At 47.7% G+C, this 25,946-nt stretch overlaps 1 protein-coding gene across 13 annotated transcripts in view; it reads left to right on the top strand.

The window, feature by feature from the left end:
• Pdzd2 (PDZ domain containing 2) overlaps positions 1–23,892 on the top strand; it is a 380,223-nt gene extending 356,331 nt beyond the window's left edge. For 12 of the 13 annotated variants that reach the window (XM_029469409.1, XM_029469405.1, XM_029469413.1 and 9 more), the window contains 7 exons: positions 1,261–1,405; positions 7,579–11,548; positions 12,307–12,424; positions 15,297–15,398; positions 15,934–16,204; positions 17,858–17,992; positions 21,211–23,890. In XM_029469409.1, coding sequence (XP_029325269.1) covers positions 1,261–1,405; positions 7,579–11,548; positions 12,307–12,424; positions 15,297–15,398; positions 15,934–16,204; positions 17,858–17,992; positions 21,211–21,374 — 4,905 coding nt within the window. In that variant the 3' untranslated portion in view covers positions 21,375–23,890. Of the gene's footprint in view, positions 1–1,260; positions 1,406–7,578; positions 11,549–12,306; positions 12,425–15,296; positions 15,399–15,933; positions 16,205–17,857; positions 17,993–21,210 lie in introns of all 13 variants that reach the window. The other variant, XM_029469417.1, reaches the window with a different exon arrangement.
• The last annotated feature ends 2,054 nt before the right edge of the window (positions 23,893–25,946 follow it).

Genomic DNA, 25,946 nt, shown 5'->3' with positions numbered 1-25,946 from the left:
ATTGTTTCAAATATAGCACTTTGTTAAGAGTTTGTGATGTGGTGGTGGTAGCGTTCTTACTGTGTTGGTGGTGGTGGTGGTGGTGGTGATGGTGGTAGTGGTGTGTGTGTGTGTGTGTGTGTGTGTGTGTGTGTGTGTGTGTGTGTGTGTGAGAGAGAGAGAATGTGTTCATGCAAATGTATAGTGCATTCAGGTATGCACTCTCATGAACGTATGGAGTTCTCATGTCTCCTATGCTATTGCTGTCTGCCTTATTCCTTTGAGACAGGGTCTCTTGCTAAACTGGAGCATTGTGGTTTCTAGCTAAGTGAGCACCAGCGAATGCCCCCAGACCCCAAGCTGGGGCGACAGGCAAGGAGACCATACCTTTCTACATTGGGTACCACACCTTTCTATATTGGATTGCTACTTGGGTGCTGGGGTTTAGGCCCTCGTGTGTGCCCAGCACGCAGTCTTCCTGAGCCTTTGCTCCAGCCTCAGTTAGTACTTTACATTAAGGTGAAATTCTTCTTAATGGAAAGTTAACTGTTTTAAAATGTACAACTCAGGGGCCCTTCCCACTCCCACCTCTGTGCAGCGTCCACTCTTCTGGGCTTTCTTGTTTCCTTTCCCTTAGCAGAAATGCAGCAGCTTAACTGAGTTGAGTGCCTGCTCGCTTCCTTGGCTGATGACTGACACTTCGCAGAATGAGTTTAACAGGAGTTGTGAAAGGCGCCTTACACTTCACCTACCTCTTCTGCTGCCACCTTTGGGCCACTTTAGGACACACCCGACTCGGTGGATTAATTTTAAATAAATACAATTGGACTTTTTAGTGAGCTTGAAATTTGTTTTTGTGCTGAGCATTCTGTAGAAGAAAGGGAGATAAAGCACGTGACCCCTGGCCTACGGGAGATCTTGCAGCTCCACACACTGGTCTCCTTTCTCCCAGTTCACCCTCTTCCTCACTCTCAAGCTTAGCAATTGACTTTACAATCTTGGCTATCCTTCCTAAATGTCAGATGGCACCTCTTACCTACAGAAACCTTACCTGCTGTTTTTATAACTATCCTCATCTAATCAGCTTTTCTTTAAAACTTCTGAGATTCAGCAAATCTTTTTTATCCCCATATGAAAGTTGAAAAACCTGAGATGTAGGGATGAGGCGCAGAGCCGGGATCGGCCAGCTCCCAACCCTATTCTCCTCTACTGACGATGCTGTCTAAGGATGCAGAAACCCTGAAAAGCTATTAACACGGTTTCTGCTTCTCATTGTGCCAGGAACTTCGGGGAAATCCCACCCCGGGGGACAGCTCTGTCCCCACCAACTGTGGACCAGCCAGTACCCCATGCCACCCAAACACTGGACTCCCCACAGAGAACCCGCAGGGAGCTGCACCCGAGTGCGGGCCACACCCTGGGACTGGTAAGACTACGTTCTTGTTGGTTTCATTGAGAGACAGGGAAACACATATCCTAAGAAAAGTATTACAAGAAAATAATTTTGAGGAGGAAATAAAAACCACTTAGGGAAACCAATATTTAGATGTTGACATGAAATCGCTGCCCTGACCGCTATGCTTACACCCTGCCCCCACCCCACCCCACCCCGCCCCATGCTTAGACCCTCATGTGCATTCCCCACTGAGTGCATCCATGTTTGATCTTCATTTTGTGACACAGACGAGACATAAGAAATGAATTGGGGTTTTTTTGTTGTTTTTGTTTTTCCTGCTTAGAATCTCCTTACTGTGCTTATATGAAATCAAGTGCACGGAGAAGTGGCAGTAAAAGCCTCCACAAGGAAAAGTAAAAGCTAAATAAGTAATAACGTGGGGGGAACCCCTGAAGGGTTGGGGATCTATGATAATAGAAAAATGAGATAGCTCCCTCATCAAGGCAGTTCCATAAATTGTCATTACATCTTATTTATTTAATGTGTGTGTATATAGATGTGTATGTGAACATATGTGTGTGCATACATGTGTGTGTGCATATGTGTGGGCATACATGTGTGTGCATATGTATGGTGTGTGCATATGTGTATGTGCATGTTGGTGTACATGCATGTGGTATGTATACATGTGTGTATGTGTGTCTGCATATATGTGATGTGTGTGCGCTTGTGTGTTTGTGTGGCTATGTCACATGCCAAAGACACAGGACAATCTCCCATACTCAGTTTTCTCTGGGGGATTGAACTCCGACTGAAGGTTGACAGCAGGCGTCTTTACCCACTGAGCCACCTTACCAGCTCCGGGATGTCCTAAATTGTACAATTTGGAACTGTAGAATAGCCACTCCAGGCATGGTTTTTTTGTTTTTTAAGGCAAAGTTCATTTTATAGCCTATGCTGACCTAGACCTTGTGAGCTCCCTGCCTCAGGCAGACCTAGGTGCTTGTATCACGGGCACACCACCACACCTATCTTCTACCTACACACTGTTGACTACCAAAACTGCAGCCCCCGGAAGCAGTTCCTCGTCCGTGATGAGTCCATTACCATGGTTTCTGCTCCAGCCTTCAAGTTCAGTTCACAAGCATTCACTACTGAAGAAACGTTAAAGGACAGTTTTCATTAGAAACTTGACTTTACAGCGAAGTGTGTTAACTTAAAAGGGGTTCCATTTGAGTCCCATGGGGTTCCATGAAGTTCAGGATGTCATCTTTCCAAATAGCCTTGTTTGAAGCCAGAGCCCACGAGGGCTCATTCTGTGAATGATTCTCTGGATGTTCTCCTGGGATTCACTTGTCCTCAGAACTGAAGAACAGCCAAGGGATTACTTTCTTTTATCACCAGAACCATCTCCTTCTCATTGGAAACAATGCAGAAAACCTTCAATCTATCCGCTCAAGGACTTACTGTAGACAGCCTAATTTTCCTGGTCCTGCGGGTGTTATACCTGGAGGAAATGTTTACAGGCAAACTCTTGGGACCAGAGAGTCATTTACCCTTCCAGCCCCAGAGCCAAAGAGAAGACATACACTCTGTTCCCAGGTACTTTCTGCCTGTTCCGGCTCGATTCCAACCCAGTGCAGGTGTTTGTTTGTCCTCTCTGGACTTCCCTCCAGTCATAGGCCTTGGAGAAAGAAGCAACTAATAAACACAAGTGCCAGGAACTGATGATGTTTAATATGTATTAATTCACGTGATACATTTCATACTTAAGGAACCTTTGAACATGCTGTGCTTGGCTATCACTGAGTTCTTACATGCAAGGAGCCAGAGAGGGTTGGAGTAATGGTGCTGTGGCGCCCTCTAGGGCTTTGGAGGTATAACTCCAGTGTTTGACCCACGTGTTAAATTACCTGACTCCTACAGTTTTTTAGTCTTTGTCTTTCTGTGATGTTTTCATTCTCTCAGTTAAAAGGGCCAGCAGAGACCTTGACATGGGCATGGCCTTTCCTCCTGCTAGTTTCATCACAGATGGCTTAACTGTTTTCCAGTGTAAAGGAAAGATATTCTTCAAAATCTAACTTTTTTTTTTGAACACATAATTGATAAAAGAAAGAATTCTTTCTTATCCTTACAAAAACAAGTTTGCTTTTTGGGCCCCTGAGATGGCTCGGCAGGTAAAGGTGCTTGCTGCCAAGCCTGAAGACTTGAGTTCAATCCCTGGGACCCACATGGTAGGAGAGAACTGACTCCTACAGGGTGATCTCTGACCTCCATATATGTGCCATGGCACCATGTGCCCACACATATACACGCATAATATATAGATAGTAGGGCTGGAGAGATGGCTCAGTGGTTAAGAGCCCTAATGGCTCTTCCAGAGGTCATGAGTTCAAATCCCAACCACGTGGTGGCTCACAACCATCTGTAATGAGATCTGATGCCTTCTTCTGGTGTGTCTGAAGACTGCTACAGTATACTTATAATAAATAAATAAATAAATAAATAAATAAATAAATAAATAAATCTTTTTTAAATTATCTTTAAAAAGAAAAAATATATAGATACTAATTTTTAAAAATCCTGCTTCTTAGAAAAATGTCTACAGATGATACCAGGCTGGCAGCACGTGGGCATCATACACAGGTCAGGTCAGATCTAAGTCCAGTCTCTGACGAAGGCAGTGACACCAGGCCAGTCACTCAAGCCCCCGATGGCCTGCCTCATGGGCTCGACGTGAGGCCTCTGTGAGGCTTCCGTGTACTAGACATAGTAAAATGGTATGTGTTCTGTGTATGAGCCTAGGCGAGTCTCCTAAGAACAATCACGTATGAGTATCTATGCCTAGCAAATAGGCACTTGGTAGATATGTGTAGGCACCCACAGTTTTCCTGAGATGGTTTTCAGAAATGAAGACTGATTCACCCTTGGATGCAGGAGCATGGCCACCTGATTATAGCTACGCTGCCGATGAGGGCTGACCTCTAGCCCAGGCAGCTCTGACTTGTTCTCTTGGTCTACCACTCTTAAAACCAGGAGTGACGGTGAAAGCCTCCAAGGACTCTTTAGAACTATGGTGAGAAAAACCCTAAAGAGGTGTGTGAGGGTAGCCACTGTTTGTCGATATTTGTGATGAACGCAGGGGTATAGAGTATAAAAATTAGATGGGTTTTGTGTGTTTGTGTGTGTGTGTGTGTGTGTGTGTGTATGACCGAACTGAGAAGGAAATTTTAAAGTTGCCAGAGCCCTCTGAGGAAACCAGTTGTTATTCTTTGTGTCCTGTTGGGCCTGTTGTGTGTACAGCAGCCTTTTATTTTCTCAGTATGGTACCTCACATACTTTTTTAGTAGCCTCAGATACCCACAGACAACAGTATTCAAGCAGCTACTGTGGCAACAGTGCTCCTGCATGACAGGTGTGGCCTGGCAGGTCATGCCAAGCCCTGGTGACTCAGCTGCACCTGTGTCCCATAAGCTTCCCACACCCTGCCATCACGGGTAGTCAAGGCTAATTGGGCCCTGTCGCCCTGGGGATGTTCCCATTAGTGGACCTTTGGCGGGGGTACCAAATGAAGCGTTATTGTGAAAGACAGTACAAGGGCTGCCTCCAGATAACTTCATCTCCCTCAAATAAAACCCTCTGCAGGGGCTAGGGATGGTGGGGCACTTTCCTAGGATGCACAAAGCCCTGGCTTGAATCCCCAGTGTCACATACATTGGTTTGTAGTGGCTTACACTTAGGATTTGAGCATTTAAGAGGTAGAGAGAAGGGCTGGAGAGATGGCTCAGCGGGTAAGAGCACTGACTGCTCTTCCAAAGGTTCTGAGTTCAAATCCCAGCAACCACATGGTGGCTCACAACCATCCATAATGAGACCCTCTTCTGGAGTGTCTGAAGACAGCTACAGTGTACTTAAATAAATAAATCTTAAAAAAAAAGGAGGTAGAGAGAAGAGGATTTGGAACTCAAGGTCATCTGGTGTATATATATATATATAGTTCAAGGCTAGCCTGGGACACTTAAGAACCTGCCTCAAATACTAAACAAGCAAACAAACAAATCTTTGAAGACACACTTTGCGGTAAGTCACATTGCTAATAAAAATTGCAGAAAGCTTTGCCTATTAGTGAATATTTAGTAAGCGGATCTGAAAGTGTTAGCAGCCAGAGACATGGCTCAGTGGGTTAGATCCCTGAGCCCACAGGGTGAAAGAGCAGAACACACTCCTACAAGTTGTCCTCTGACCTACACACATGCGTAGTCACACTCACACACACACACATACACACACACACACACACACGTGCACACACATGCACATGCAGTAAGTGGTCTTCGAGTCCCTTCCTCTTGGCACACTGCCCCTCTCCCCTGTATCTGGTGTCAGCAGAAGTAAAAACGCTATGCTAGAGAGTTCAATAGTTGAACGAGAACAACATCTGGATCAGCAGGTATTCCTGGCAGCAGCTCGTCTACCACAGCAGGCCTGGGTAGTTCCATGCCATCTCCATGGGCGTCTTGATGAACCAGCCTTGTTATTGCCACACGCTCCACACGGAGGCCACAGGGTTCAGGTTTAGCCAAGCACAGGCTGTGGAGCAAACCCTGGCTCTCCCGCCTGTGAACTGTGAGTTTGGGCATGTTACCTAACCATTCGGTGACTCCCTTCCTCGTTCTCTCAATGCACAGGGCCCACCCACCTCCCAGTACTGGGAAGAAAATTAACTGTGTGGAAATCTCCTTCCACGGTGCTAAGACTTCATTATTGGCTAATAATTAGTTTGTAATTATTCATAAAGGGACAACAGGAGGGGGAAAATAGATTCAATTAAAGCCAAGCCTAGTGACACAAACCTATAATCCCAACCAGTCCTGAGGCCAAGATAGGATGGTGGCAGGTTCATGGCCTGCCTTACTGAACTTATTGAAACCCAGTATCAAAGTGTCATGTGAGCTGGGGCCAGTAAGATGGCTCACTGGTCATCGCAAGGTCATCGCAAGGTCGCCCTCTGGTATATAGTGAGTTCAAGGTTAGCCTGGGATACTCAAGACACTCTCTTTTTTTAAAAAACATTTTTAATAGATTTATTTTACTTATATGAGTACACTGTCACTGTCTTCAGAAACACCAAAAGAGGTCATTAGATCCCATTACAGATAGTTGTGAGCCACCATGTGGTTCCTGGGATTTGAACTCGGGACCTTTGGAAGAGCAGTCAGTGCTCTTAACCACTGAGCCATCTCTCCAGCCCCAAGACTCTGTATTTAAAATTAATTAATAATTATAAAGCTTTGAGGACATATACTTAACATTTGGGGTAACACTGCTCAAACGAAGACCTTTTGTGGGTCACATGTCAAATGATATTAGCCCAAGAGAGTGCAGTGCATGCTACTGGGCTTTCTGAGGAGACACCCTAGGACAGAGCGGCTCTCAGCACCTGCCCTGAGTGCCCCCCTTCCAACGGTCCCTGCTTCTCGGAACTGTGTGCTCTTCTGTGCCTCTGGGCTTTCAGCCTGGTGTTCTCCCCACTCGGAGCAATCCGTCCCTCATGAGCCCCTCTCAAGCTTCCTCTACCGTCAAGGCTTCCTGGAATAACTGGCTCTCAGATCCCCTCTTTTCGACAAGTCACTTCAAAGCCGAGCTGGAGCTCAGTACCAACGAGGACCCCATCTGGAGCATCAGCTCTGTCTCCTGTGCAGCAAAAAAAAAAAAAAAAAAAAAAAAAAGCAAGCCTCCTTGGGGTTTGGAGGTTGAACTGTTTCTTGGTACAGTCGGAGTCACTCATGGTCAGATAAATAGATGCTGGAACGAGGTAAGACACGAAGCCTCTGCCCAGTCTAGGCCAAAGCTAAGGAATACGACCAACGGGGTCTGTCTTTCCAGAACTTCTGACGGCAGAGACGCTTGGGTAAAGAAACCCAGGCAGGAGATTCCTGGTGTCTCCTATCTGAAAGCAAACAAAGAGGGAAATGGGCAAGTTTAAATGTCTATTCTGCTTGTCCCAGTTACTTTAAGGCCATTAAAGCAGGGTGGTGATTCCTAGATCTGAGCACTCTACAATTGGAGAGACAAAACCCAGAAGGTCTAGATGTAGGCTGTGGACATCTGAGAAACAGGATTGAGACGGTTTGTGTTTGCAGAACTTCTAGAGGGTTCCCGTTTGCTTACACGTTCCCTTTCCTCTCCCCTACCCTATACAGGATGGAACGGGTCCTCAGACCATCTCCCTTCCCCAGGGAAGAGCAGGGAAGTTCGTCCTGACTCCAGCGAGACTTCTGCAGTCACCGAACAAGTCCTCCAACCTGAGAGCCTCAGCCAGCCTGTGTCTCCCGGCACCTCGGAGCCTGAGTCCCAGGGCGTATCTAAAATGAAGCCAGCCAGCCAGAGAAGCCTGTCTCCCAGGGAGAAGGCCTCAGCTCCTCCCGACTCCAGCAGGACTTGGGCTGCCCCCGGGGACAGCACTCCCAGCACCAGGAGAGCAGCTGTCCCCATGAGCATAGGAGCGACACCAGCTTCGGCCATCCCTCATCCCTCCCTCGTGGGTCAGGAAAGGAGCCGAGGCCCCTTGGGTCCCAGCAAGGCCCTGGAAACTCCAGGACACTGCGTACCTACAAGCTTGAAAGATAGGGCTCTGCTTGAAGAAACAGCGTCAGCATCTGGAAAGTTGTCACATGCCGGTCCCTCTGTGCCAGTGACTACTGATGGGACCCTGTCGGGGAGCACAGAGAGCCCCGTGACAGACATTGACAAGTTCATTGGGGAAGCCCCGGAGGCGGCGTGGCTTTCTCAGTCTCCTCAGAGAGCAGACTGCAGGGCTCACCAGGACATTTTTGAGAGTCAGCCACCAGGGGGAGCTGGGGGTGGCAGTTCCCGCCATGCGAAGACCGGAGGCACAGGCTCGCCCCCACCCTCTCAGTGGACCTTCCAGCCTTCCGTTCTGGATTCCGTCCATCCTGACAAACTGTTGGCTGGGAACAAAAACTTTCTGAACAACTACTCTAGAAATTTTAGCAGTTTCCACGAAGACGGCGTCTCCCTAGCAGGCCCGGGTGGCAGTTCGGAGCCGTCGCCCTCGTCCATGTATGGTGATGCTGAAGACTCGTCTTCAGACCCCGAGTCTCTTGCTGAAGATCCACGAGCAGCGGCCAGGAACAACTGGCCAGTTCCTCCATCTCATGAGTCCTCCCATAAGGAAGGTAGCAGTGAGTCTGAGGACGAGCAAATAGAAATCTGTGCCCCAGGTGGTTGTCCTGAGACCCCAGTGCCTGCCCAGGCTGCATTCGGCGCAGTTCCCCCGGTACAGCAGACTGTGAGGGAGCCGGTGGGGGACTCCTGCGAGAGAGCCTGCTTCATGACAGGCGCCTCGAACACTTGCATCCCGGGCTCTTCCCAGCCATTTTCCTTCCTGGATGTAAGCTCTCTGGAGCACGAGACTTGGGCGGGCGTACAGGCTCCACGGAGCCACAAGCCCAGATGCGCAGAGGAAACCATGGCCGTCAGCAGCACAGGGTCAGTCGTGGGAGACAGCCAGCCTTCCCAAATGACCAGACCTTGTGGAAACCCGCCATTTGTGCTTAGGAACCCAGAAATGGTAAATGGTTTGGGACAGGACCTGCTGGATGAGGGAACCCCAAACGAAGGAGCAGATGCCTCTCATGTCACGAGCAGTTTGTATGCCCTCGGGGCCGAGGGCCATAAGAATGGAGAGGCCGTTTTGGCAAACCTACACATTGCCAAAGGCGGCAACCTGGACGGCTTGCTACAGAAACCAAAAACGACCTCCAGGAGGCCTATCATGACCTGGTTTAAAGACATAAATAAAGACAGCCAAGGCACACATTTGCAGAGCAAATCTGAGAAAGAACAGCCCTCGATGCTCGCTATGAGTCCTGGCTCAAAAGGCAACACGGTGAACACCAGCCACAGGAAGGGAATGGCTGTGCCTAAGAGTCCACCTCCCCAGCAGAAGAGTCAAGAACATGAAGACCTACCCCCTAAAAGCCCAGTGGAAACACTAAGTAACTGTCAGAAGCCCAAGGGCAGCCCGAAGCTTAAGAGGCTGAACAGCAAAAGCAAAGCCAGTCTGGAGGCACCTGTGGCCAGTCCCGCTAAGGGCGGCAGGACCGACCACAGGAAGTCCTTGCCTTCACCCCAGGCTGCCCATAAAATGCTTTCTAAGGCAGTGTCACACAGGCTCCACATAGCTGACCAAGAGGAGCCTAAGAACAGTGCTGGGGACACCCCCAAGCCTTCCCAGTGTGTGCCAGAAAGCAAGCCACCCCTGGCTGCCTCTGGGTCGCTGAGGACCTCTGCATCTGACACAAGCATTAGAACCATTACTTCTCCCCTGACCTCCCCCAAGCCTCTCCCTGAGCAAGGTGCAAGCAGTAGGTTCCACATGGCTGTCTACCTGGAATCTGACACAAGCTGTCCAGCCACCTCCAGGTCCCCTAGGTATGGACCAGAGGGCAAGGTGCCCCATGCTAACTCTGGGTCAGTGAGTCCCTCCACATCGAGGACCAATATAGCCTTGGCAGGGGTCAGACAGAGCAAGCAGTTCATACCCAGCAGAGTAGACTTGGTGTTAACAGAAGCGGCCCAGCCCCAGGGCATCAGTGAGAAAGGAACCGAAAAAATGGCTAGTGATCCTCTGGAAAGGACAAACCAGCTAAAAATCGTTGAGATTTCTTCTGAAAGAATGCCAAAGAATGCATGTGGCGACAAGCCACCTGATAGTGACAGAAAGGGCGGGTTCTTAACCCAGAGCAACTGTCAGGAGAAGAGTTCAGTCCGACTCCGGCAGTCAGCGGAATCGTCCCCAAAGCATCCGCACTTCCCTTCCTCCCAGACCTCCCAGGTGGAACGGGAAATGCGCTGGTCCTACAGCATGGCCAGACTGGCCGAGTCCTCCTCCTCCTCCTCCTCTGCCCCGCAGCTGCCCTCCAAAATGCCAGATTACTCCCAGGGCAAATCCAGCCAAATGCCAGCCTCCGTCGGGGTGCCCAAAAGTGGCATACCCGTAGGCCTGGCCGGAGAAGAGCCGCCCTACTTCACACCGAGGCCAGCCACCAGGACTTATTCCATGCCAGCCCAGTTCTCGAGCCATTTTGGAAGAGAAGGTCCTTCCCCACCCAGCCCAAGTCACTCGCCTCAGGACCCCCAGGTCACTGCGATGAGTGGCAGTCTCTCTGAGAAGTCAGCCAAAGGCGTGACTAACGAACATGGCGTGTACAGTGTGAAACCTCTACTGGAAACACTTAGGAACCCGCCACCAGTGGATATGGGGGATGTCGGTGCAGTCCCTGAGGCAAGCAGCCTCATCCCAGACAAACTCAAAGTCACCAGGAGACACTACTACTGTGAGCAGAGCTGGCCCCATGAATCTACCTCGTTTTTCTCTGTGAAGCAGAGGATCAAGTCTTTCGAGAACCTGGCCAATTCTGACCGGCCTGCGGCCAAGTCTGCCACATCCCCGTTCTTATCCGTGAGCTCCAAGCCTCCCGTTAACAGACGGTCATCTGGCAGCATCACTTCCGGGAGACCCAGTGATGGGACCGCAAGGTCCCTGAGACGCAGCTTGAGTTCCTGCAGCGAGAACCAGAGCGAGGCCAGCAGCCTTCTCCCGCAGATGACAAAGTCCCCATCCAGCGTGACGTTGACTGTCTCCAGGCAGAATCCGCCAGAGACTAATAACAAGGGCCACAGTCCAGACCCAAAGAAATCACTTGTCCCCATGGGAATTCCCATCTCCACAGGGAGCCCAGCCTCACCCATCAAGAGGAACAAGTCCTCTGTCCGCCATGCCCAGCCCTCCCCAGTGTCCCGATCCAAGCTCCAGGAGCTGAGAGCCTTGAGCATGCCAGACCTGGACAAGCTGTGTAGTGGCGAGGACTACTCTGCCAGCCCGGGGGCTGTGCTCTTTAGAACCCAACTGGAGATAACCCCCAGAAGGTCGCAAGGCTCCCCAGCTACCTCTCCAGCCAGCTCTCCAGCTAGAGGCCACGCAGATGTCAATGGATCAGCCTTCCTTTCGCGTCCTGTGAATGGTGGCAATAGAGTCTACCCCAAAGGAAACAGTTCTCCAACCAGTGAGCCTGCAGTGCCCACTGGATCCAGGGAAGGGGGTGAATCTCTGCGGGCCATGCCTTCTGGGAAAAGCTGGTCAGTGAAGTAAGTATCTACCCTACCCTCTTACTCAAACAGGCTGGTTTCCATTGGGAACACTTCCAGGTTTATAAAACAGTAGCAAAGGTAATGAGGGGAGTCCCGAGCTACCTCTCCTCAGCTCCTCCTAACCACTTGCCTTACACAACCCTGGTCCGTGAGTGAGAAATGAGGATTTAACCTGGGACAACCAACCATGTGCACAAAGCCACAAGCTTCAGATCTTGCTGAATCAATTCCACCAGTGTCTTTGCCGATTCTAGGATCCGATCCAGATACCACACACTGCATTTCAGTCAGTATCAGTCCTGGAAGCCACGTATGCTTGCCAGTGTGTGGCTCTGAGAACAGGAGTAACGTGGGGAAAGGACCGTGCTTCAGGGAGTCTTTGGGGCCCTAAGAGCAGCCAGAGTTAAGCGGGGGACTCTCAATGTTTTAAAATGTTCCGCTGGGGCCTCCAATTTCTAAACTTGTCAGAAGTTGTCTTGTTACACTCCTGTACTGGTCCCTAAATATCCTAGAGGGGTCTCTAGGCTCATTTCCTACACTGTCAGTGAAAGATACTCATGCTGGCCTCGTAGGATTCTCTAGTAAACTGTGGAGCAGAACCGATGCCCAACAGGAGGCAGATAGGTGGGAAAATACCCACAGCCTGGCAGGAAGACCTTCCAGACCAATCCTTAGGAAATGGAGAGGCTGTTGTTTGTTTGTTTAATCTCTGTCCAATGGTGTTTGTTTGTTTGTTTGTTTGTTTGTTTACTTAGTTTGGATCAACTCCTTGCCTCAGCGGGGTACCAGCAGAGATTACAGGCCGTTTTATCATTAGTGGGGTCAAAATCCCCCATCCTCCCTCTCATTCAGGAAGCGAAGGCACAATCAGAGGTGAGTGGGGTGCACAGAATGGAGGAATGTGGGTGCAGTGGAGGAGGGGCAGGTGCTGGGCTCAGTCATTGCTCCATGCACTACCTTGCACTGCCATGTGCAGCTGGCCCTTGCTGGCTGCGGTGGGAAATGTTGAATTGGTGTCATTGAAGCAACCGTTCACCAGCCTTTCTATCCAGCGAGCTCAGAGTTTGCAAAGGAAATGCTGAATGCCAGTGAACTGTCCCTTTCCGTGTTGACATAAACTAGCAAGCGGTGCCACCTGCTGGTGAAAAGCTCACATTGTTAGACCCACACTTATGCCCCGGGGTTTAAGAGTGCCTAAACTCCAGTCTGTAAGGTCAAAGATTCAGAATTTAAATGAACCACATGTGACAGTGAACAGTAGTAATAACAGAGACAATGGGTTCCCATCTAGAATGTTCCTCGCGGGACAGTAAGAAATTGAACCTCGACAGATGAATATTTGTTGAGAGCAAGGCAAATAGGAATGCGTGATGAGATACTAACGTTTACATGACGTTTACAAACATTGTTTCCATAACCCCCACATCCTCTTGGGTACCATTTGAGGTTTCTCAGTTAAGCTGCAGCCTTACCATCTCGTGGGCCAGGATGGTGAGGAGATGGGGTTAGGGTGGAGACTGGAAACAGACACCTATTGGTTCCTGCTCCCTTCAGATTCTCAGCCCACTGGGACAGTCAGGACACGCTTCGAGGAATCAAGCGCTTTCATTTGGAGTGAAAGGGACTGTTTATCAGCTTGTACCTTCCTTCGGTGGCAGGCATGTGTCACAGGCCACAGGCTTACTCTGAGATATAGTCTCATTCTTTCCAGGAGGCCTCTTCTCTCCAAAGGAGCCAAAAAAAAAAAAAAAAAAAAAAAAAGCCTCAACCAGACACATACATAAGCTATACATTCTCAGAACTGGAGCGCAGACAAAACGCCAGGCACTGCTATTAGATCGATTCCCTGAACAAGTGTACAGTTTGGCGTCGGGGACCATTCCTGCTTGCGTTAGAACGAGGGTTTCTTTTCCTGTCTTTTGTTTTCAGTTGATTTGAGAAAGCAGGGAGTGCAAAGCTAGCCCGATCCTGCTATCTTTGTGCTGCGTTTCTCTGCTTTCCCCAGAGAGTATGGTGCACTCAAACCAGAACGGCACAAACCAGTGGCCTGTGGCCTTCCGGTGTACCCTGAAAGATGAAAGGGGACAAAATCCAGCTTGCTTTTCTGACTACCACAAGCCCAAGTTTTGGAAGGAGTTCCCTGTCCATCAGGCATCCCAATGCTGTGCCAAATTTCTTGGGCAAAATCAAGCCTTATCCTCAGCCGCTGGCACACTTGTTTTCCCAAATGCATCCCCCCCCCCAAATGAATTTAAATAAATGGAAATTTTGATGGCTGTGTGCCTGTTTTAAGATACACTGTCACTGCTCTAGGGAGTATTCGCCTCTCAGCATCTACCTTCCAGGAGATGCACAGGAGACATTCACTAAGCCACACACTTCTGTGCTTGTTTAGAGAGCCTAGTGGTCAGGGTCTCCTTTCTGTCCACCCGTCTGGATGACTGAAGGTGCCCAAGTCTTCATGACTTACCAGTAGAACTAAGCGCCCCTCCATTAGGTTTTCTGATCAGCTGACCCAACAGGTGGTTTTCTGCTTCCTTTTCTCTTAACAAATCAGTCCTCAGAGGTTATCATTAGCTTTCTCCAGTAACGGCGAGCTTCTGATCATCTAGAAGCCATTGATGGTTACTTCATGATAAAGCAAGCAGTGTTGAACTTGTTGTGGACCACTTAACCAGTTGTGTTTAATCTTCTATTTCAAGATAATCCTCTGACTGATGCTTCGAAGCAAGGCAGTCTAATGTTCTATAACCTAGAAAGCTACGAATGCTCTAGAACACTACTAAGAATGTTCTAGTCTCATATGGTTGACAGCTTCACCCACTTTATTTTATGACTACCAGCTAGTCAACTGTACCTGCAAATAACTCAGGAACCCAAATGTGGGAACACTGGTGTATTTAAACATGGCTGTAGCATGATGCCTCTATCCTGCCTCTTCACTCTTAGCTGTCTGTTGTAGAAACCCAGGTTTGCTAGAATGCCTGCCTAGCATACACAAAGCTTTGGGTTCAAACCCCAAGACTGCATGAAACCAGGCATGATAGCACACTCTGTAAGCCTAGTCCTTGGAAGATGGAAACAAGATCATACCATAATTAAAAAATCTATTTCTGATTTTTAAAGAAGGTCAGAGGTAAATGATCGCTCTTGGGAACATAACAAGTTTGAGGCCAGCTTGGGCTACACGGACCCTGTCTCAAAATAATAATACCTAAAACTATAGACTTAAGAGAAATATGGCACAAAGAGCTCCCTACACGACAGAGGCACACACTGGTCAAATCTGGAAAGGCTGTGATTTTCCTCAGATGGCTTGAAAACTTGGGGACCCAGGAAAGCTCCTGCCTCTGTCCTCATTCTAGTTTACCTTTCCGGGGTCCCACAACTGCAAGGTAGATAATCGCCTGTGCATGGGCTAGAGAGATGGCTCAGCGGTTAAGAGCACTGGCTGCTCTTCCAGAGGTCCTGAGTTCAATTCCCAGCAACCATCAGTAATGGGATCTGATGCCCTCTTCTGGTGTGTCTGAATATAGCTACTACAGTGTACTCATAAATAAAATAAATAAACCTTTGAAAAAGTACCTTGTACATAAGCCCACATGGGGCAAATACAGAAATACACAAAGGCTGAGCTGGGCTCCTCCACATTTCTGGGTTGGAGAATTACTAAGAGTCCGCATCTCCATGGGGACTTAGCTTAAGAGTTTCTCAAAAGAGTAAATTGTCTGTTTCTCTTCACTAGAATAAAGAAGACATTTGCTTTATAGTCTTGAATAAAAAAGAAGGCTCGGGTCTGGGATTCAGTGTGGCAGGAGGAGCAGACATGGAGCCAAAATCAGTCATGGTAAGTAGCTCTCGGGGCATCCCAATGTAAGCAGCAGAGTTTGATGGGGACACAACAGAGATGGCTGAGTTTTGCTCCCCGTTAGCCACATGAACATCGGAGTGTGAGGAGGGCAGTATATAGTATTTCCACTGTCAAAGATGAGTGTTTTTATAGATAGCTAATGTGGCATGTAGGGCAGATGCATTCGTCAGCATAATTACCTACATTGTGGTCATTTAAGTTTAAGCACTGGGAAGGAGAGTCAGGGGCCCACACTTGCCACTTGCAAACAGTAGCACTTTGAAATCACTTGGCCACATTCACCAGGCAAGCCGGTCATCTGTCTCTCTTGTTGTTACCCTGTGGAGGTAACAAAGGAGTGGCCATGTGCTGCGGAGTTGTTAATTCATCCTGCACACGGCACACTGACAGTGCCCGAGTTTTCTGACTAGGAAGCTTGCCATGAAGACGTTCCCTGACCACAGATCTGCAGTTACTTTCTTCCTAACAGTTACCAGAGTCATGGATGAGCTTGTCCTCTTTTCTGTCCTAGGTCCACAGGGTGTTTTCTCAGGGTGTGGCTTCTCAGGAAGGGACTGTGAGCCAAGGGGACTTCCTTCTCTCCGTAAATGGCACCTCCTTAGCTGGCTTAGCCCACAGCGAGGTCACAAAGGTTCTGCACCAGGTAGAGCTGCACAAACACGCCCTCATGATTATCAAGAAAGGGAACGACCAGCCCAGGCCCTCCTTCCGGCAGGAGCCTCCCTCAGCCAATGGGAAGGCCCCATTCCCCAGAAGGACCTTGCCGCTGGAGCCCGGAGCTGGTGAGTTTTATCCACTGATAGGGGCGAGGGGTGTGAGCCACTGATTGGTAAAGACTGTACCGGGATTACTTTGTACTAGCAAGATAAAACAGGCTAGTGAATGAAATAGCTTTTGTCATGGGATTCAATGTGAAAGGTTTCTAAACAAGGCGTGTCCTTGAGAAACATCAAGATTTCTGTTTCCTGTTTTAGCAGAATATAAGAAAATGAAGGGATAAACATGGTTTTTGTGTTTGCAAATAGAGACTGCAGACTTTCTGTGCCAAAAGCTTTGAAGGAGCTCGGGATGGACTCCCCTGTGAACACCCACACTAAGTACTGTTCTGTTCCAAGCCCAGGCTCCTACAGCTTTCCGATGAGCCCTGCAGGCTCCCTCTGCAGCCCCTTCCACTCACAGGTAGCCCACAGTTCAAGGCAGGAGGGCCTTTGCACAGTCAGGGGTGGCTGAATGCCTCTGCCCAGTGGCCTGAGCTCTCCATAAGCGAGATAGCCTTCTGCAGTTGCACTTTGCCAGGCTGCAGACAGGTGTCTGATGTGAGCCTAACGGCAGTGGAGGCTCCCAAAAAGCTGCTTAAAACCCTGATGACCAGAACGTCCCCCGCTCAACTGAAGCAGACATAGATATGTCTAGCAATGTTGTCGGGTGATTACAGGAGAGAGCCCAAGTTGCTAACCACTGTGAATGCTTCCTTTCCCCTTTATAACAGCAAGACACCTACTAAAAACAATTATACCACTCCCAATAGTAGCAAATGTCTTTCAGATCATGCAGATTGGCTTTAAACTATAGTAGTGATGTTGGTTCAACTGTAATCCTAAGGATTGTATTAGGTAGGCAGTTTCATTCATTCATGGTTTCTTTCCTGCCTTCCAAGCAGCTAAGAACACCTTTCCATTCAACTCCATAGTACAGGCTTAAGGGAGCTAAAAGGCAAGTGTGCAATTCCTATTCAGTCCCCAGCCTGGCCTTTCCAAACAAGCCATAGAGCCAATATCACCATGGAAACGCTCTCCCCACACAAGAGCCAAATGCCAATGAAGGATGCCAGTGTGAGGGAGGCAACCATGCCCCAGGGATTCAGGGTTTCCTCTCAGAAGCACAAAAGGCATAGGACAAGGAAGGAAGGAAGCCCCACCTGGTGCCAGGGAGCTTCCCAATCAATTATGACAGTCTCTCATGACCTATGCACTTCAGTGCCTTGGCTTTCAAATAGCAGATGGTGACATTCTGTTGCTATGGTAGCCAGGGTTGGCAGGAAATCGAATTTGATTCACTGAGTGTGACTTCCATCCTCACCAGGATGTGTGCTACCAGAATGCAAGGCTTGACAAGGGCAGTTTGTCTCCTGGCACCTCAGCCTGGGAGAAGAGAATTCTCCGCACTTCCAGGAATGTACTGAAAGCAAGCGTTGAGCCCAGTAGGACACAGCCAGGCTCCCTTCTTTCTGGGAGGTCAACCCTGATGTTGGGATCAAAGGTTATAAACACTTGCCAGTAGATAAGACTCGGGAATTACCAGAGTCCACGGTGGCAGAGGCACCTGTCCAGTGCATTTGAGGCACACTGGACAGGTGGCCATGTTGACAGTCAGCCCATCGTGGGTTTTGTTTTTTGTTGTTGTTTTATCTTGACAAACATACATCCTTGCCGCAGGGAGAAATGGAGCTGCTCACGACGCTCTGTGTGTGGAAGTGCTGAAAACCTCTGCTGGGCTGGGGTTGAGTCTGGACGGAGGGAAATCATCCATAGCTGGAGAAGGGCCGCTGGTAATTAAAAGGGTGTACCAAGGTAAAGTACAGCGCCACAAAAACGCATCCCTCCTGTATGAGCACTAGCTGGATTTCCAAAACCTGCAGGCTTTTGTGGCTGCATAATCTTGAGTTGTGTTTTGCCTGTGTTAACACTCCCAAGGCCCAGGTAAGTTCCAAGGGGGGCAGTATGATGAGCTCTCCCAGCAGGAGCGCTTACTGTCACCCGGAGTCCAGTGATTTCATAGACTAGATTGCAAGGAAAGGGAGGGAAATGGTGCTGAATGGTTTCTTCATGAACCTCAAGTTTCGTTTTTATGATCTTGGGAAATTGTTTGGGCTGGATGACTTTTTTGGTATGGTATGCATATGTGCATGCATGTGAACATGCATGCACATGTGAAGGCCCAACGTTGATATCAAGTATCTTCCTTGATTGCTCACCACTTTATTTCCATGGCAGAATTCCTGGGCTTGCCAGTTGGATGCCCTTCACTTTTAGAGTGCTGGGATTGATTACAGGTGATTTGCACACGTGGGTTCTGGAGAGCCAAACTCCGGTCCTCACACGTCTATTCATCCACTGAGCTATCCCACCACCACCCCCACCCCCACCGGGAAGCCTTTACAGTGTTCAGATGCTTAAGCAAATGGGAATGATGTTTGCTCATCCCTGATATCATGGCTGACATCAGCACATAGATACTTACAGATAGATCTGAAATTCACACGGAGGTCCCATGTATTTGGTTGCTTAGAATGCAATGGTGTTTTGCCTGTATGAGGAGGTTAGATCCCCTGGAGCTGGAGTTACAGTTATAAGCTGACATGTGGGTGCAAGGAATTGAGCCCAGGGTTCTCTGGAAGAACAGCCAGTGTTCTTAACTGCTGAGCCATCTCTCCAGCCCCCCAAAACTCATTTATTGTTAGAGGATGTAATAAGTAAGGTATCAAGACATAAGATTGATTGTTCTCTTAAGACTAATTTTGTGGTGTGTGTGTGTGTGTGCATTTTCAGGCAGGGTCTCACCATGGAGTCCCTGCTTGGACTGGAACTCATAGAGATCCAACTGCTATTGCCTCCTTGATCTGGTTTGGTCATGTTTCTGAACTTGTGATCTCTTTCTGTAATTATATAGCTACTCTGAAACATCTTTCCACTCCAGACACGTTAATATGAGCTGTGCTTTAAAAAAAAATAAAATAGGGAGGAGAGGCCAAAACCACAAGCTTATGCACCCCAAGGACCCATAGGACCAAAGATAAGCAGCGGATGCTGGCCTGGGCTGTGGAACCAGTGTGTTGTAGGATTTCTCAGTGGATAGAGCCATCATCCCAAGAGCATCTCTGAAAGATACACCTTCCCAAACCAAGACCATCCCTGCTCCCTCCCAGAACCTGTCACATTTCGTTCTAGTTCTGTCCTCAGTCTCTGCCAAATACATGAGAACAATAGATTTCTCGCATCTTAGGCAGACAGTTGTAAAACATCTCCAGCTGAGCATAGTGGCCCTCACCTACAGTCCCAGCACTCAGGAGACAGGGGCAGGACTGTGGCAAGTCTGAGACCAGCCTGGGCTTCATACAGGGAGGTCTAGGCCAGGCAGAGCTACATAGTAAGACCATGTTTGAAAACACAACAAAACAAAATCTCTGTGGCAAGGAGAAACAAAGCCCACAGTAGCTGTGGCTCAGAAATGTTCAATCAGAACTGAAGCTTACAGGCCCACCCAAGGGCAGGCAGGGCCTCATCACTTCCTGACTCTTTGGGCTGCCAAAAGTGGGTATCCAGTGATGGGAAAGACTGGGGCTTCCCTGACAGGGAGCGAGAAGCAAGACAGCTTGCTTGGCAACTTACAATAGTATCCAAGACAGGCTGTTACAAAAATCTTCACCAGGTTTTGTAATCTACTGTAACCACAGGTATATAAATATCACTTTTTTGGATTCTAAAAATGTATGTGCATGTATACAGCACGCAAGTGCAGTTGCCCAGAGAGCCCAGATGTTGGAACCCCCTAAACTTAAGTTATTGATGGCCATAAGCCACCAGATATGGGAGCTGGGAAGTGAAGTTGGGTCTGAACCCAGGTCCTCTAGAGGAGTAATAGCACTCTTGACTGCTGAGCCATCTCTCCAGCATCTTGACCTTTTTATTATCTTCTGTCGGTGCTGTGCTCAGTGGCGGTCAGGACACAAACTTCAGGAATCAAGCCTTTCACCTTTACCCACTGAGCCATCTTGCCAGTAAATACCTAAAATGGCTTTCAGAAATGCACACCTGCTCAGCCTTTTGGGATTTCTAAGAAAGTTACTTCCCACGCCACCACCTTTTTTAATTCGTCTTTTCTGTGGGTAATGTTTTCTTCCAACATGTGCTTTGGGTCCGTACATAACAGCACTTCTGAAAGCTCGTAGAAGTGCTATAACTTCCACAAAGCTGTAATACAGAAATGTGGGCAGCTCAATATAGAGGTAAAGCTGTCACCGCATTCCCCACGACCCGATGAGCTGACATTTGGATGACATTGTTTCTATGAGCTTGTTGGATGCCTGTTGGTGTGTTAATTTCCCGTTTCCTTTAACCAACTCTGTGTATTTGCTGCCAGACTTTATACCACTATCACAGAGGCTGCGAATGAGTCCCGTTTGAGTGGGAGGACCCACTTAGTTTTATAACATGCTGGCTGGCTAGCCGAATCAGGTAGAATTTAGAATCCTCATCCTTTGTGTCTCTCATGATGCTTATGAACAGCAGCGACTACTTTTTCAATCAAACAGTAGACACCTTCAGGAAGAACGGAGGCCAACATCATGAGCCCTCCTGGTGCATCCATGTGAGGGGTCAGACCTTTCTCTGCCAGTTCATAAATCTGGCCCTTCATAATCAGACAGCAGTTTCAGCCAGGTGGGGGTGAGCTGGAGGTAAAACAGAATGATGTGACAAGCCCTTCCCTGGACCGTGCATGTGACCCATGACAGCAGTGGTCTGGTAGCAAAAACACGTAACTTGTGGTTTTTCAGTATAAATACATTGTCTTCCCCTTGTGTATTGTGGACTTGGACTTGTTTATATTGGGAAGGACTGCTCTAGGTTAAATAATACAAAATAACTGTATAGAGCATGAATGTCTAAAATGGAAAATAGTCCGAAGACTACAGGAACATCATTGAAAAATATTCCTCATTAAACTTGTAGTTGCCATTTTTAAAGATGGAGGCGTTAACGGTTCATTCATTCTGTGTTTGTCCTGACAGGTGGCGCGGCAGAACAAGCTGGAACAATAGAAGCGGGTGATGAGATCCTTGCTATTAACGGAAAGCCCTTGGTTGGGCTGGTGCACTTCGATGCCTGGAACATTATGAAGTCTGTTCCAGAAGGGCCTGTGCAGTTAGTGATTAGAAAGCACAGAGATTCGTGAATTTTTACAGGGAATCTCCTCCCCTAGATTCAGTTCTTTATCAGGATGACGGGTTCTTGAATTGACAAACAGCTTAGACAGATATCCGGGACTGTACTTTTATATGAAGCCCGGACTCTGGAAACCACCTACCTGGACTGTCAGGGCTGGGAGGGCATCACTTCGTTCAGTGCCTCGGATCAAGAGCTGAGTGCTCTTCATCTGGAACACCCAGCTGCACCTTCGCATCCCTCTTATCACCTCTCCCAGCATCAGTCCTGGTGAGTCGGGACCAGAGGGTAACACAAATGCCCCAGCTAAAATGATATATGTATGTAGATCTATATAATTTTGTAAGTAAATGATATAGTGCTTTTAGGTACATGCAGTGGAAGGCAGAGCTATGGGGTCTACGTATGTTACCTTGAAAAAGGAAAATGAGACTTAAAGAAAATGAATTTATGACCTAATTGTTAGGCAGAGCTCAGGAATTACCCAACAGTGAAAAAGATGACAATTTTAAAAAGTGCTATTTTTTAATGAACGTAATGTATGATGAGAACTAGGAAGTTCTGATGGTTTTCTGTTTCAGAGTGTAAGTCATAAGGCTGTTATAGAGCGACAGTTCTGGTGAATTGCAATAATAGCTGTGAGCTTCCCTGCTTGGGAGGAGGAAGGCTTAGCCTGAAAAGCACCTTGCATCTAGTTTTCAAACTTGAGTACATGGTGGAATTCAAGACTGGTCAACACATAAGCAGGCAAAGTTGTCAGCGTTTTTTCCGTTTACACACACATGGATTTTGTTAAATCCCTCAAATTGCAAACGCAGGCATTCTGCGGTCGGAACTGAGGAGGGTCTTAGCATCCTCGGGGAAATTTTCTTGTTAGTTTTTCTCCTTTCCCCTCCAGACCTAAAGAAGCATAGTCCAGCTCTCTTCCCTGACACAGCTCTGTGGTGGCTCAGCTTCTTGCTATTTTGTTTTTTCTTGTTTTGCAAATTCTTTTTCTTGCCAAAACTGGGGGCCCCCCCGACCATTCTGACTCGAGCTGCTTGTGAAACTCCCCCGGCTGCCACAAACCTCTCCGGGGCCTTTCCTCCTCACAAGCTGGCTTTTCTCCCTTTCGCGCTGACCATCGTTTTCTTAAATCCCAAAGCCTCACCAGCTTCATTTACCAAACAAGGAAAATGGGAAAACAGGGTGAGTCATTCTCAAGGAAAAGGACTATCCAGTGTTCACCATGCCATCCTCAGGTGGTGCCACCCAGTGCTGGGTCCTGGGGTCTTGGGTGGAAACTGCATTTGCGAATCCGGCATGCGCAATGCCACGGTTTCGCTGATCTCGTTAACAGCCGGGTGGGTCTAAGACCGCTAAGGTGCTTGAGCTGCTGTTGCCTTTGAACATCGTCATCGGAGCCCATCCTGCTGGCAGCCTGCAAAGGAGACCCAGAGAGGGCCTCGCAGGTGGGCGCAAAATAACCGGCTCGTTTTCCAACAGGTCCCACAAAACTACAGTCCAGGAGTTAGCTAGGAAAACCTGGTTAGCATCTACTCTTCCTTACAGTTACAAGTAGGAGTCTCTAAGACGTCAGTGCAAGGTGCATGCTAGGTTGTTTAAGTCTCCGGGTCAGTTTCTTACCTGAATGATTAATTTGAAGTCAGCACGGAAAACCATTTCTTTTTCTTTCCTTTTTCTTTTTTTGCCTCTACTCCTTTACAGTCATGCCTATGAAGTTCTTTGTGAACAGACAGGACCTTCGGGAGCAATGGTCTCTTTCCAAGTGTCCCCGAAGCTCCTATCTGAAGAGTACACTATTAAGTCATCAGGCATTTGGACTGATCTTTCCAGAAGATCTTCCCAACTAACTGAGAATGTAAGGGAAGAAGCAAGAGCTAGCCCCGTCTCTGACCCTGAGATAGAAAGCTATTTATTTGTGTTCAGTGTTCGAGGCATGACTAGTGTTGCTAATTAGTCTAATAAATCCCCACACTTCCTGCAGTGAACACTAATGGTATTGTTCGAACCCTTTTTCTTTCTTTGTAAGTGGTCAGTCATTCACAGTACGCTATGAGGTAAGCTGTGTTCTAACATACAAACTGTAGTTGTAAGACAATTCCGTGAAGGCTCATTCCCACCCTCCCTCACATACCGCATTGCATTGTAGGGTTGACTTTAGTTGGCACCGCACCTGTACATTATACATTATTCTTTATTTATGTAAAAAAATGCCTTATATATTAAAAGAGTAAGTGCAATAATATGAAATGGCCTGTACATTTAAAAAACGTTGCCAAGTTATGTAAATCCACATCTCTGTAAACAATTTTTTTAAATAATTTTCAAAAAATAAACACTGCTTACTACTTGGCTTTGTCTCATTGTTGTGCGATGAGTAATACCATGAGTAACGTACTGTTACCGAATCACCTATACAGGTAAGAGGCAAGGGCCTCTGCTAGCTGCTCCCCTATGCCTATACACACAAGTCCGACTGCATCAAAGCAGCACACCTCTAACATCTGGCTCCATCTGGCTCACAGATTACAGGAGACTTCTTCTCACTACATCTTTAACAACCCTAACAATTGCTTTCTCCCCTTCACGCTCAATCCATTCACACTTCCTCTCACAACAGACAAAAAGAGACAGACAGACAGACAGACACAAACTGGCCAGATCCAGCCTGTGTCCTTCCAAATGGCCAGAGTCTTGGAACCTCTGCCTGTTATTACAGACACATCCCACACCACAGTGAAAAATGCCACCATAATTTCCCGATTTCTAACTTCCACCGGACCCCCTTTGTCACTAAGCAATTGTTTGCCAGTCTTTCCTCTCATTGTTCATGAAAGCTTTCTTTTCCTCAGAGGAAACCCTATCTTCTTCCCCATACTTGCTCTGGGCTTATATTTCACACGGTGAAATAAAAAAAAAAAACATTTTTTTTATTGAGGGTCTGCATCTTAAAGAAACAGACCCTACAAAGGAGGCAAGAATATACATTCTTGGGGCTGGAGAGCACCAAGTGGCACAGAGCATTGGCTGCTCTTCCAGAGGACCTGGGTTCAAATCCCAACACCCACATGGAAACCCAAAACTGTCCATTCCAGAGGATCAACACCCTCACACAGATATGTATGTAGGTGAAACACCAATTCACATGAAATAATTTTTTTAAAGAGTATACATTCTCAAAGTAAGGTTCAGATCGCTTTATTAGAATGCTTGCTGGTGTAAATCCCTCTGAAGCCCACTGAAATAAGAGAAACTATGATACAGTATGGAAAAAAACCATCAGCCTATCTTATGAACTTGGAAAATTGTATCAACATGTACAGTAAGATCTATGACTGAACTAAAGCAAAACGATGCAGGACACCTTTCTCTCTAAATAAGAAAAGGCACATGTAGCAGCAAGTTAAAGGTTCTGAGAAAAATAGCATCAAAACCCTTCCCTTGGAGAAAGCTCTAGACTTGAAACATGATGTGCTCAATTGGAATCCCCATCATGCCTGGACAGTGGGAGAGGGGAAGCTGGGGGGTGGGGGGTGGATAACTCTCCTTTCTCACACATCAAGTGGTCAGTCTAAGCATGAAGTTCCCATGAAGCCACCAGGTAAGATCCAGCCTATCAGCCCAAAAAGGCTACAGTCACTATCCGTAACGTTCCTGGTCCTTCCTCCCCAATCCATGTGACATGCCATGAGTCAGCTAGTATGCAGACACCATTCTACTGCTGACAAGTCCTGGGCCCATGGTAGGCTTAGAACTCGAATTTTATTAAAGTAAATTTAGCAATATGAATGCATGAGTAGGGATGGAAAAACAAAATTGACATAAACACATCTGATAAAGCAAATTTACAAGTCACTTGGCTCCATCTTAGTTCTGCGGCAGCACATACGATGGCCAAGGATGATGGCTCTGGTATCTAGGAAGCAAAGATGAGAGAGAAAAGGGACAGGCCCCAAAATTTCATTGTGGGCATGCGACCCTCCTAAAGGTCCACACTGGCAGCCAAGCCTTCAGAATATATAAGCCTCTTGGGGGGTGGGGGTGGGGGGGAGAGTCATCTGAGATTTAAACCAACTGGGTGTGATGACAGGCAGTGGAAGCAAAGGGATCAGGAGTCATTCTGGAGAACACGCAGAGTGTGGGGCAGCCTGTCTCAAAAAGACAAAAAGCCTTTAATCCCAGCACTCAGAGGCAGAGGCAGTTCCAGAACAGCCAGTGCTGTTCTACAGAGAAACCCTAGAAACAATCAATCAATAAATTGGACAACAAGAAACCCACAATGAATAAGGTAGTCCAGGTAAAGGCAGACCCAGAGGCAAATGCCCTCAATCTTTATTCTGCAGAGGAACAAGAATTCATTGATAAGAGAAGTTAAAGTCCATTAAATCCTGTACAAAGTCATAAAAAGCACAAAGGTGCAAATACAATCCCTGCAGACAACAGAAGCCCACGTGAGAGAGATGCCCAGGAAAAGAACTGTGACTCTAAACCTCAAAGTGAGCTCAAATACATAAGCACAAGGCTAGCCCAGGCCACATGGTAACATCCTGTGTGGAAACCAAAGTGCTTGTGCTTATGT

The sequence above is a fragment of the Mus caroli genome, chromosome 15, assembly GCF_900094665.2.
Source record: "Mus caroli chromosome 15, CAROLI_EIJ_v1.1, whole genome shotgun sequence".
Lineage (NCBI taxonomy): Eukaryota > Metazoa > Chordata > Mammalia > Rodentia > Muridae > Mus > Mus caroli.
Note: the sequence above shows the minus strand (reverse complement) of the source record. Positions and strands in the feature narration are given on the sequence as shown.